A 13742-nucleotide genomic window follows, 5' to 3' on the forward strand; every position below is an offset into this window, starting at 1 on the left:
GTGACAAGGAAGAATCGATTGATTTTGGTGAAGATCTGAATATGGATTCGGATATGAGAATTATTTAATATTTAAAGTGATTCTTCACCATTGGGAGATATGGCCAAAAGCGCTATATAGCAGGATATCTCAAAATGTTATGGACAGATTTGGACGAAACTTGGTGAACAGGTTGTGTGTGTGTGGCAAGGAAGAATCGATTCAATTTTGGTGAAGATCCGGATTCGGATCTGGCTAGTAGAATTTTAAAGTGATTCTTCACCATTGGGAGATACGGCCAAAAGCGCTATATAGCAGGATATCTCAAAATGTTATGGATAGATTTGGACGAAACTTTTTGGACAGGTTGTGTGTGTGTGACAAGGAAGAATCGATTGATTTTGGTGAAGATCTGAATATGGATTCGGATATGAGAATTATTTAATATTTAAAGTGATTCTTCACCATTGGGAGATATGGCCAAAAGCGCTATATAGCAGGATATCTCAAAATGTTATGGACAGATTTGGACGAAACTTGGTGAACAGGTTGTGTGTGTGTGGCAAGGAAGAATCGATTCAATTTTGGTGAAGATCCGGATCCGGATCCGGCTCGTATAATTTTTTTAATTGATTCTTCACCATTGGGAAATAGGGCCAAAAACGATACAAAGCATGATATCTCAAAACGTTGTGGATGGATGATTTTGATTAAATGTGAATCTGTATTGTGATTTTCTGGTCTACTCTAGGATACAAAATGTAAACTGTTACCTGGCGGTGGTATGCTCTCTTCTGAGTGCCGTTCTAGTTGTAACTGTATTGCTTCTTATATTCCCATTTTCAGTGTACCAACATTTTTATTAAATATTTCTGATCTCGGGGTGAATTTTTAGCTATATATATTAGCTAAATATATTAGCTGAATGTAGGGGAGGAACATGCCTTACTACACCCATCTCCCACCGATCAATGCCCAAACTTACTACTCGTGTAAAATATTAATAAAATGAAAACTAAAAATAACAATAAAGAGCAATCGGAGATTGCAGACCCTCGCCAGGACGTGCTTTGGTGGGTTTTTAAGGCTTTTGTGTTAAAACAAATATGGCGGCCGAATCACGTGACCGATGACGTCATCGTCATTTTTGTCTCGACCAATTTATCATCAGATGACGCTCAGGAAATTTCATCTTCATCGGATGAAGCTGATCTCGGGGTGAATTTTTAGCTGAAGTGATCGTCATTGCAATTTGGCAAGTCGGTTTGTCAGCTGTTTGGGAACGGTAACCAACACCATATAACAAGGCCGTGCCATGCACCTCACCCGCTATGCTCGACCATTAACTAGAGACCGGGCACGCAGCACTGTATCAGCGCATTGCATAGACTGACTCAGAGGTCCCATCAGCATGGTGTCATGCAGTGGACATGGCAGTGGACACGTGATCTGGCTCAGGGCCATTGACTCAGTTGGCAATTGCATCCTTTGTGTTCTTTCAAAGTGCCCGATAGGAGCTGTCAACGCGAGTTTGGGCGGGAAAGCCGCAATGGCAGCGAAGCACGCCAAAATCGCTAGATGAAAGACCGAGGGAGGGTCAGCCCCGCCCACGGACCGGGTGATGAACCAATAGCGGCTGAGCAAGTGGGGGCTAAGTGTGTCACAAAATCGGGTGGAGATCGAGGGTATAAAAGGCATGCCTGGTTAGGGATTAGGAGATAAGGAAGGGAGCCTGTGCGAGTTCATTGTCTACGTTCTCCACAGAACGTGTTTTGTAGCACAGTTTACAGCCACGCCCCCACACAAGCAAACCTCGCCCATTCTCCCCACTCGCGCTTGCTCTGGTCATGGCCTGAGACTTCCTACAAAATATATCACCATTTGGAACACAATGCGTCCTACCAGGCACAGCCTTTGACATTGTCTTATCCATTTATATCTATCGTCTGTCTACTGAGCAATGGACGAGGCTTTAAGGCTTAGGTACACAAGGTTCCCACTCATTTGTTGAGTCGAGGGTGCATACGGTTTTGGGGAGGGGTTATTGTACGGAATTGCTTCCTTTTGTATCCCCTGCCCGTGTGCCAATACACATTAAACTCGCTTGGTCTCTCGGTGAATTTGAGTGTTCATGATCACTATTAGAATTATACATGTCCGTTAAAGGACAGATTGGGTTCAGCGGATAACACCAGGACGGAACCGTGCCTACTCCCGGCGATTTTGCTCGGTTGGCATTAGAGTAATGGGTGCATGGCAGAGATCAGCATGACACATTGACTGGCTTGGTGCCATTCCATTGGAGTACAGTATCGTGTCAAACAGGCCTGTGATCCGTCTCGGAACGATCAAATCAGTCTGCCGTCGTGACTGCTTTGACGCGGTTCATCGGTATTCGGTCTGGGCAACTGTCGGACCCGACGACTGTAACAATGTGTTAGCATTCCTGCTACGATGGGTTTTGATATGTGCATGTGTGTGTTTTCATGACGACCTGCCTGGTGGATCATGCAGCATGCTCGTCTGGGCACATCGAGGTTTGAGATGCTTTGTACAACAAAATTATAATTGATTGGCATCTTAATAAAAATTCAACCAAGTGTAGCAACAGTTATAATAACAACATGTTGCCTTTTCCTCTTTTTACAACTGAACAGTGTTTGCTTACCATCTGACAGTTTATAAAAATGGCTACCTTCTTGTTTTTAGGGTGCTACTTTGTCTTCGCCATGTTTTTTTTTATTTTACTCTTATCTTGCTCAGGGTGGCTGTGGTGGGAAATGTGGACGCAGGCAAGTCGACACTATTGGGCGTGCTCACCCATGGTGAACTTGACAACGGACGGGGTGTTGCACGCCAAAAACTCTTTCGGCACAAGCATGAACTGGAATCGGGGCGTACAAGCTCAGTCGGCAACGACATCCTGGGCTTTGATGGACTTGGCAATGTCGTTAACAAACCAAATGCACATGGCAGTGGCCAGGACTGGACTGAGATCTGTGAGAAATCTTCCAAGGTCATAACATTCATTGACCTGGCAGGACATGAGAAATACCTCAAGACGACAGTGTTTGGCATGACCGGTCACTTACCAGATTTCTGCATGCTCATGGTTAGTGTCATGAGAATGTTTTGCTTTTTAAAATTCATTTGCTTAGCAAATTAAAGTGCAGGTGACTTGAATTGTCAACTTTTGCTATTTTCAGCGGCAACAAATTATTCACACCTCCTCGTGGTCAGCCAGGGAACATGTTGTGGCACGTTTGTTTTTATTACAATTATTATTATTTTAAATAAACGAATCTGCTACCAGGTGTGACCTTGATTGGTGGCAGCAGGAGATTGGAATTTGGCCAGGGTGCTGGCGATAACTTTCCTCCTTTTGGTGAAATAAACTGGGGGAATTTTTAACGTCCACCACCCACCATCCATAAAAACATTGCCTCAAACAGGGAACCATGATTGTCATGGGGCCCGCAAGGCTAACCCCCGCTCTAGCGGGGAAAATGGCCTTAAAAACGATCATTCATTCATTCACCACCCAATCCTGCCACCTGCCAGATGGGTCGTCAAGCTTAATGTCCTTCCTGTGGACTTGCATGCACAATGTATCGTCCTGCGTGTGAAACACTCAGGTGACTTTAAAAATAGGCCCATATTCAAACCCTGGTTACAGAGCTCAAAGATGAGCGTGCATACTTCCAAGCTCTCCTGCCAGTCTCGGTGAGATGAATGATAGTTGTGAGAATAAACAATGTCATACACACCATAAACCATAGCGATGTTAGAGCAATTTGGTGGCGTACAAACTTTCATCCTCACAGATGTGTGTTGTAGTTTTGCAGTGGTGCAGTGTTCCATAGTAATACTGGAACGACTCAACAGTTTGCATTTTATATCTCACTGATAGGCCGGATCTGCATCCGGACCTTAACCAAAATCTAATCATATTGTTATTGTCACCTACCCAACTCATCCACCAAGTTTTGTTATAATCCATCCACAACTTTTGAAATATAGTTTTTGGCCCTATCTCTCACCGGCGAAGAATCACTAGTTTCTGGATCCGGATCTTCACCAAAATCGAATCGGTTCATCCTTGGCACACATCCAACCTGTCCACCAAGTTTCGTCTGAATGGGTCCATAACTTTTGATATATCCTGCTCACAGACAGATAGGCTGGGGTGAAAACACAACTTCCGGTAATAAAACCTTCGATTAAATTTGTGATATGACACAGTTGGTAAAATGAATCGCCCTGCTCTACCGAATGTCCCATGAATAAAAAGCTTGAAAAAGAAACGTACTCTATCTAATCGCACTTTGCAAAAATTAAGATCGCACTTGCACGTTGGAGCACCTTGTAATTGCAATTGGTGCAGATGTTCAGAAACATGTCACCTGCTTTTCAACGGCCAACACTGTAAAATGTGAGTGTAATATGTTGTGCTTTTTGCTATTGGCTGCGGCTGCTGATCGAGTCCTTTGAACAAACTGCCTGCTTTCTTTGCCTTGCCCTGGTGGATTGTGCACAGGTTGGGAGCAATGCTGGCATTGTGGGTATGACGAAGGAGCATTTGGGACTCGCCCTTGCACTCAATGTACCAGTATTTGTTGTGGTCACCAAGATCGACATGTGTCCACCCAATGTGTTGCAGGGTAGGTATATGGATCTGGCAAAGTTGAATGTTGAGGTTCTTGTGTTGCTGCCCTGCTCCTCATTTGGTTTCATATTTAAGTGTTTATGAATGTGCAGTACATTTTATAGTTTGTCTTCGAAATTATAAATTTTCAATGGATGTAGCAAATCAAGATTCTCTATAGTCCTCGAATAAATATGCATACTCGGTCCGACTCACAAATATCCTCTTGTTTTTGACTTCAACTTATTGTTCACGAGGTGGACGGGAGATTTCATCAGCTCAACTATATAATACAGCATCCAATAAATATAATCTATATTATAAATAATATGATTGCTTTTGGCCTGTTTTGTATATCCTCTTTCACCACTTTGTGTGTATTCCTCAAACTTTGTTGGCATAATTAACAATTCTCCTTGTGACATCTACATTTACTTCTGACTCTTCATTTTATTCATTCATCTCACTTGAAAGTAGGATTTAGTCAAAGTGAAATGTCAATTCAAATCAGATCAATCAATTAAATCAGAAGTCAATTAAAATCAGATCTTCATTTAAAAAGAACGATACAATTGAGATTCATGCACTTGCTCAACATTTCTGCTTTCACCCACTGTGTTAGGTCCAGCCAAACCACTTTCCGCTTCCTCCTTGCATTAATCAAATGTATGCTCTCTTTCCATCCCTTCCCTCTCTTCAAATGGCTCCACAGCCGACTCCCCTCATGGGAACCTTGAATGCCTCAATTCTGTAGTTGCTTTTAAGTCTTGTGTCCTTCAACCCCTCACTCCTGGTACCCATCCTTCCCTGTCATACCCAACTGCTCCTGGACACTGTCTTTTACACCTGAGAAGGTGGAGAAGATTCTTTCAACCCTCGATTCTGACTCGTGAGCTGATGCCGTGCCCAGTAGAAGTGTCCTAAACACCTGCTCTGTTGCTCTTTCCCATCCTCTCTCTGCCCTTTTCAACCTGGTCCGATAGGAGCTGTTGGATACGGCAATCATTTGTCCTAGGTCATATTCCATCTGCTTGGAAATCAGCCATCATCACTGCATTACATAATAAATAGCCCTGCGTGGGCTGACGGTCATCTTTTTTTGGTTGTAGGTCAGACCTCTGCTGATTTTGGAGGACCCCACCCCGATCCCCCAGGAAGCCCCCTGATATGAAATTGAAAAATCTAAGACCGATGATCCTGCGGACCATCAAGTAGAAGGGCTGTATCGGGGTTTAGAGCAATCGGTTGATAAATAAGGGAAGGGTAGGGATCCGATTCAGGACGTAACCCCCCTTGGGAGCCTCCATGATCCGAAAACTAAAAATACGAAATCTAAACATTTAAGACCTGACAGATCCTGCGGACCATTGAGTAAGAAGAGCTGTATTTATTTTAGGTGAGAATAGAATGTATCACATTGGGGGTTCACAGTTAGCTGAAAGTGGATACTGTTTCTCATGTTCATTAACTTTGTTCAATCCATGTGTTCAAAATACTACACAAGTTATGCCCTAATTATTTAAAACAAGATGTTATTGGTCAAAACCATTCTTGCAATAGTCATCATTCCAATATGCTAATTAAGCACCACCGTCTTGTCCAATCAGGCCGAGCAAGCCTGTGGCAAATGACGCTGTGCGAGTGTGCATTGCTTTATACAGCAGCCAATTAACGTCTCATCGGGCCTTTCCCAATCACCAGTGAAAACCATGACAGCCAGAATTCACCCCCTGAGACCAGGTGTATTTAATAACAGGACAATGGCACACAGGGAAGGAAACAAAATGAAGCAATCCGAAACGATCAATGATGTAAACCCCTTAGCCCACTGCGACATGAGTGCCCATTAAACCAATGACAAATGGGACTCCTTAATTAACCTGTGCCTCAGTTTACCATACTGGTGATGAATGAAGCAGATACGGAACTGTTTCAGGAACCTCAGTTTACCATACCAGTGAGATGAATGAAGTAGATAGGGAACCGTGCCAGCAACGAAACAGCGGCTAACGAATTGGACGAGCAAACCAATGCTGCATGTCGCATTATGTTAGCTACCACTACAATTGTGAACTCAGACCAATTGCCTCAGGAGCATTACCCCAGATCAAATGTGAGCAGGATAAGACAGGACTCAAATCGACAGAGAAAGAGCGGGAAATAACTGGAAGAATGATTGAGATATTCAAGAGAGAAAATGGTGGGAGAATTCAGAAGAGAGAAAATGGAAGGGGAAATTTAAATACAAATAAATTGTGGGAGAAATTGTTAAATTGAACATGGCGGAAAAAAATCTGACACAGTTGACACAGCCGAGCAATTTAAATACATATTGAACACATATACATTCGCCCTTACCCTAACGGGATCATTCCACATTCCGGAAACTTCCAACAATCACTTGACACATACGTTACTGGGTCAAATACACCCGAAGAAAGGCACAGAGAGTTTGGGGGAGAAATAAGAGGGTCGAAAGTGAAAGAATATGGTAAAGGAGACATGACCCATTGACCCAGCGAACCATTGATCTGATATCACTGCCAGAGCCCCGTCCGACCGATGTGATGTTCTGCGTGGCTCTTGGAAGGCTTGTTCAGTTTCAATATGAGGGGTTTGACGTTTGGAAGGCAGCACGGCCCTAACGTTGGTGCTGAAAACACTCACTGGGACCGTGTTGTGTTGAGGCAGCAATGGAGAAAATGAACTGAGAAATGTGAAGAGGAAGAAGTGGTCGGTTGGTGGTGTGGTCTGAGGAAACATGAGGTGAATGTATGTAAATGCTTGTGGAAAATGAGAAAGGCATGAGGTGTAAGGTGAGCAAGATGTGAAACTCCGTCCTAGCAGATTGAAGCCGAGGGTGGGAAAAATCGAAATCACGCTGGGGAATAGGTTCTTGAACTTCTGTTCTGACTGAGATGGCATTTGAGAGAGAGAGAATTTGCTGTGCTCTGCCCTTGTATTTCCCTTCCCCAGCCCCCCCCTCCCCCCCTCAGCCCCTTTTCCCCCATTTGTCCTGGCCATGCCAGACTCACCTCTCCTCTGCGAGGCCTTTCCAGCAGGTTCTGTCTGTGCCTCTATTGCCCTGTGATCGTGGTTATGACCGTGGTTGTTGCTCTGCAGCAAGCAATTGAACGGGTTTGCGAGTAGGTTTGGTAATGAAAGTGAATGGAAGAGAATAGTGCTAAATGGATGAGATAGAAAGATGGAGAGATAGAGAGGGAAAAGAGGAGCAGACCCTTATGCTGCTCACATGCGCAAAGCATATTTATCACATGAATACGATCTGCTTCATTTCTAAACTGAATATTATGAAATAACTGCTCTACTTCTATGTGTGTGTACTTTTATTCCCCCGGAGGTCCACAGAGTCCTCCCCGTGTTCACAACCGTCACAATATACATGTTATGTTGTTCAACTACCGTCAGCGAAGCGATGGGTTAAATGCTAGTTATAGGTAATCCTTCATAGGTAATCCGCCATCTCTGCCTGGTCTGGTCTACAATCGATATGCGGTGTCAGTCTGAACTTTGCAGATGAAATGCTCAGTGTAACTTGGTATGAGCATTTTTACATGCTACCTATAAAAGATCTCATCCCCTAACGGAATTTGAAACAGATTTTTTTTTCTTCAAATCCATGCTGGCTGTTTAAAAAAAGAAAAATGTCAAAATCATGATTCGCTCTCAACATTTTGTCTCATTGTCCAGAAACACTGAGGCATCTGCAAAGGTTACTCAAGTCTCCAGGCTGTCGGAAGATCCCAGTGCTGGTGCAGTGCACTGATGATGTGGTTGTGACAGCGACAAACTTCACATCTGAGAGGTAGTCATCGTTTCACATTTTGATTGCCCATGTTAATACAATTTAAAACATATCATCAAGGTCAGGGATTTTTTTTTTTTCTCAACGGATTCTTAATTATTCTTGGAAATGTTTGGCAGAACATCAATGGGTGTATTCGCCGTTTCCCCACCCCCGCAGATAAAAAATTTCAACTGGCTGGTTGTCCAACTTAACAGGATGAGCTGAGCAATGTAATATTCAGTTATCTTCCTTTGATTTGAAATTCCAAGGCACTGATGTGCAATACTTCAAACTATCGAGGATGAAAGTGAAGATGAAGAGCCAATCTTTGAGAAAGCAACGATAATCTTCCTCTTTTATACTCGTGTAGTACAGCATATGATCCAATAGTATAGCTCGTTCTTGAGTTTGTTTGTCCTTTTGCGTTTGATGCTTCAGTCCAACAAAAGCTCAAGCATTGTCGGCGGATTTTCAATGAAGAGCAGAATTCTCATAATCCTGAAGCAAATGGGCTCCAATGTCTCATTCATAGTGAGGTCATAACTGTGTTGCATTATGTCAAGGGAAGGTTTAAATCACGTAGTAAATGAACTGGAAAAATCTGAAGTCGCATGTGACTAGACGTGTGATTATATTCCACCAGTTGCGGTTATTGGGAAGAGGTAGGGGAGAGGAGGAACAGTGTTCATCTTTATTATTACTCCCGCCAGGGAGTAATGCATTCGAGTGTGTGTGTGTGTGTGTGTGTGTGTGTGTGTGTGTGTGTGTGTGTGTGTGTGTGTGCTCGTATGTTCGTGTGTTTGTGAACAAGATATCTGGAAAAGTTCTGAACGTATTTGGATGAAAGTTGGTGGGATGATTGCCCTTGGGATAAGGAAGAATTCATTAGTTTTTGGTGAAGCTCAGGATATTATTCCGGATCCAGGAATTTTTTTGGTGTTTCCTTTTTTTTGGTACACTTTGGGTGATCTGGATGAATAAGTAAAGGACTTGGTATCTGTTTGAAGTTATTCGTGTTTGGTTTGAAACTGATATTAAGGGTGAGAGATGAAGTCACGGTAATGATCAAAAAATAACAAAACAAATTGCAAAACCCGCCCACGTCCGCTTTGTACTCAAACTAAACTTGATGAAAACGACAGATATAAAATTTTATATTTTATTAATTTGACTTTGTACTCCATATTCTCATAATAAACGTTGTTGAAGATTTGATGACAAAAGCTCATCGTAAAAAGGTTATGGCTTGGGCAGACCCACGAAAGTTCAACAGACACACTGAAGCTCAATGGTAAAATATTATGGCCTGGACAGATATAAAAATCTCACGATGTCCTTTGCAAAGAGTAGGCAACCTATCATCGACACCCTGAACATATTCCAAATTCCTGCCCGAAATACTGCTGGGAGAGGAATGGCAAACCACCCAGCATGACTCTTGCTAAGAAACTGCTTCAGCATAACCAATGCTCTGTAACACAAAATATGATACATCAGTCGGTCAGTCACAATGATGTCTACAATGTACAGTCACGTGAAAAAGTAAGTACATCCCATGTAAAGTTTTGACTTTTTCAACATATTTCAACATACAGCTATTTGATCTTCATTTCAACAATATTGATAGATAAAGGCGATATAATATAACAAATATCATGAAACATTTACATTTTGTAGTCCATTGTATAATTTAAATAAACATAAATGCAAATTTTGCATGTGGAAAAAGTAAGTACACCCCTACATTTATCACTACTTCAAATACCTAAAATTAGAATCAGGTGCACCAGTTCAGGTGCAAATGATTAGAACATCGTTAGAGGATCTTGGAGGAACCTGTCTTATTTAAACCTCAGACATTTCATTTGGTTTGCTCTTTGTTGTTGAAGTGTGCGGCGTCACCATGCCTAGATCAAAAGAGCTCTCTGAGGCCTTCAGAAAGAAGGTTATATAGATGCCGACGAGTCTGGGAAGGGATTAAAAAAGATCTCCAAACAATTTGAAATCAATCATTTGACTGTCCGGAAGATCATCTACAAGTGGAGAAGATTCCAAACAACTGCCAACTTGTTCAAGCCAGGCCGCCCCAGCAAGTTCAGCCCGAGAGCAGACCGCAAGATGCTGAAAGATGTCTCTAAGAACCCCAGAATGTCATCACGGGACCTACAGGTAGCTCTTGCCACTGTTGATGTCAAAGTGCATGAGTCTACCATTAGAAAGAGGCTGCACAAATCTGATCTACATGGGAAGTGTGCCAGGAGGAAACCTCTGCTGTCCAGAAAGAACATCAGGGCAAGACTAAAGTTTGCCAATGAACACCTTGGCAAAGACCAGCACTTCTGGAACAATGTGCTCTGGACAGATGAGTCAAAGGTAGAGCTATTTGGCCACAGTACCAGAAGACATGTTTGGCGAAATCCAAAGACAGCATTTGACCACAAGAACCTGATACCAACTGGAAAGCATGGTGATGGAAATATTATGGTTTGGGGGCAGCTGTGCCACATCAGGGCCTGGGCAGCTCACCATCATATAATCCACTATGAATTCTTCATTGTACCAGAGGGTGCTTGAGGATAATGTGAGGCCATCTGTCGGAAAGTTGAAGCTCAACCGAAGGTGGACCTTGCAACATGACAATGACCCTAAACATACCAGTAAATCCACCAAGGAATGGCTGAAAAGAAAGAAATGGAGGGTTCTGGAATGGCCAAGTCAAAGTCCGGATCTAAATCCCATCAAGATGTTGTGGGGGGATTTGAAACGAGCTGTGCGTGCAAGAAACCCCTCAAACATCGCACAGCTGAAAGAATTCTGCATGGAGGAGTGGGCAAAAATTTCTCCCAGTCGATGTCAGAGACTGGTAGACAGTTATAAGAAACGCCTACTTGATGTTGTTTCTGCCAAAGGGGGCAATACCACCTATTGGAGCGAAGGGTGTACTTACTTTTTCCACATGCGAAATTTGCATTTATGTTTATTTAAATTATACAATGGACTACAAAATGTAAATGTTTCATGATATTTGTTATATTATATCACCTTTATCTATCAATATTGTTGAAATGAAGATCAAATAGCTGTATGTTGAAATATGTTGAAAAAGACAAAACTTTACATGGGGTGTACTTACTTTTTCACGTGCCTGCACTTATCTTGCAAGGAAATCTCCACATGATGAGGCCAATAGGCCCATCTTGTCTGTGCCTCGTTCACTCCCGCCACACATCCTCCCAATCCACAAAAACAATCGGTGTCCACGACACCTTCCATTTCTGCCTTTGTCTCTCATTGTTTTTTTTACTCCCATTGCTTTTGGGTACCTATATCCACTTCCATATTGAACATGCTGTCCTTGCTTCCCAGGAAGACCTTTCCATACATTAGTGACTCTGGGCAAAATACTCCAGCCTTGCTCATGTTCTTAACTCTCCAATAATTTGCTTAGACATTGGATGTCAGACATTACCCCTCATGCATTCAGGGTAGAATGCTTCTCCAGCATGTCGCCAAACAAACTGCTGACGATCTTATCCATACAGGTTGAATTTCTTGTCTGAGAAGGCAACACATCCTGTCATGGGTTCTGGAGCATGCCAAATCTGCATTCTCCAGAGCTCATTTCAGGTGAGCCATTCGGCATGGAAAACCATATCCGCAAGGCAATTCTGGACTTTGTAGCTGTGCCCAGTCATCCCAGATTAGACTTTCCAGGCTCACTCCACATTAGTTGATAATGCTGCCTTGTACTTAGGGCACAGGTATTTCGACATTCATCTTCTGGACTTGCAGAAGCCTCTTTCATTCGCATCCCTTTTGGTGTTCCGCAATGCCTGTTTCCTTGTTCCTTTTTAAGGTGCTGCGTTGCGGGTGACAGCTTAAATTTCAATTTGGATTCATTTTGTCTCATTGCAATTCAAGCCTCACTCGAATACACAAATGCAGCTTTCTTCTACAATGTCAGTTTTCCTTTCTTGCCTCTATTAAGCATTGCACATAAGCATATCAAACACACATGCACGATAACTGACTCTTCACTTGTTTTTTTATTTATTAATTTAAGGTAATATTACTTAATTTACTTTACAACTCTTGCATCAGCTAACATCAAGATGATATTTCCTGGTCGCAGCAATGTAACTTTCGTGTAAGTATGATTATAAACCTGCATTATTGACCTCGGTCTGCGCAATGCACCTAATGGTGTGCGTGTTGTGGGTTTCTTTAACAGGGCGTTTTACATGGTGTGTTATCCGGGCTTTTCTCATGTTTTGTTTTGTTCTTCGTAGAGTTTGCCCCATCTTCCAAATATCTAATGTGACCGGTGAGAATTTGAACCTGCTGAAGATGTTTCTCAACCTCCTCTCTGCCCGCATGGGTTACAAAGAGGATGAGCCTGCTGAGTTTCAGATCGACGACACGTACTCTGTGCCAGTATGTCGCACAAATATCAATGCCACATGTCTATATAATGCACCATTCTCCCTCCCCAACCCTACTCTATACCAATTGGATAAAGTCAAATACCTTTACCTGAACTTTAACTTATAAAGTCTCACATTTATATGAAATTTCCATCACATCCGTGGTGCTGATTGCATGTGTAAATACAGTACATCACAGTTTGGGTGGTTGGTTAATGTAAATACAGTACGTCACAGTTTGGGTGGCTGGCTAATGTAAACACAGTACGTCACAGTTTTGGGTGGTTGGTTAATGTAAATATGTCACGGTTTGGGTGGTTGCCAAATGTAAATGTCATGGTTTGGGTGGTTGGTAAATGTAAATATGTCAGTTTTGGTGGTTTATTGTAAATATGTCACGATTTAGGTGGTTGGTTAATGTACTTTTTCAGTGTAGGTGGTTGGTTCATGTAAATATGTCAGTGTAGGTGGTTGGTTCATGTAAATATGTCAGTTTAGGTGGTTGGTTCATGTAAATATGTCAGTTTAGGTGGTTGGTTCATGTAAATATGTCACGGTTTGGGTGGTTGGTTAATGTAAATATGTCAGTTTTTTGTGGTTGGTTCATGTAAATATGTCACGGTTTGGGTGGTTGGTTTATGTCAATATGTCACGGTTTGGGTGGTTGGTTAATGCAAATATGTCACGGTTTGGGTGGTTGGTTAATGCAAATATGTCACAGTTTTGGTGGTTGGTTCATGTAAATATGTCACGGTTTGGGTGGTTGGTTTATGTCAATATGTCACGGTTTGGGTGGTTGGTTAATGCAAATATGTCACAGTTTTGGTGGTTGGTTCATGTAAATATGTCACGGTTTAGGTGGTTGGTTAATGTAAATATGTCAGTT

General features: G+C 42.4%; 1 protein-coding gene across 3 annotated transcripts in view; it reads left to right on the forward strand.

The window, feature by feature from the left end:
• The window catches only part of GTPBP1 (GTP binding protein 1), a 72400-nt gene that overhangs the window by 21441 nt on the left and 37217 nt on the right, over window positions 1-13742 (forward strand). For all 3 annotated transcript variants that reach the window (XM_068110429.2, XM_068110427.2, XM_068110428.2), the window contains exons 4-7: window positions 2743-3091; window positions 4517-4640; window positions 8336-8450; window positions 12722-12866. In XM_068110429.2, the coding sequence (XP_067966530.1) occupies window positions 2743-3091; window positions 4517-4640; window positions 8336-8450; window positions 12722-12866 (733 nt within the window). The remainder of the gene's footprint in view (window positions 1-2742; window positions 3092-4516; window positions 4641-8335; window positions 8451-12721; window positions 12867-13742) is intronic.

Source organism: Myxine glutinosa, chromosome 3 (genome assembly GCF_964187855.1).
Source record: "Myxine glutinosa chromosome 3, kmMyxGlut1.1, whole genome shotgun sequence".
Classification (NCBI taxonomy): domain Eukaryota; kingdom Metazoa; phylum Chordata; class Myxini; order Myxiniformes; family Myxinidae; genus Myxine; species Myxine glutinosa.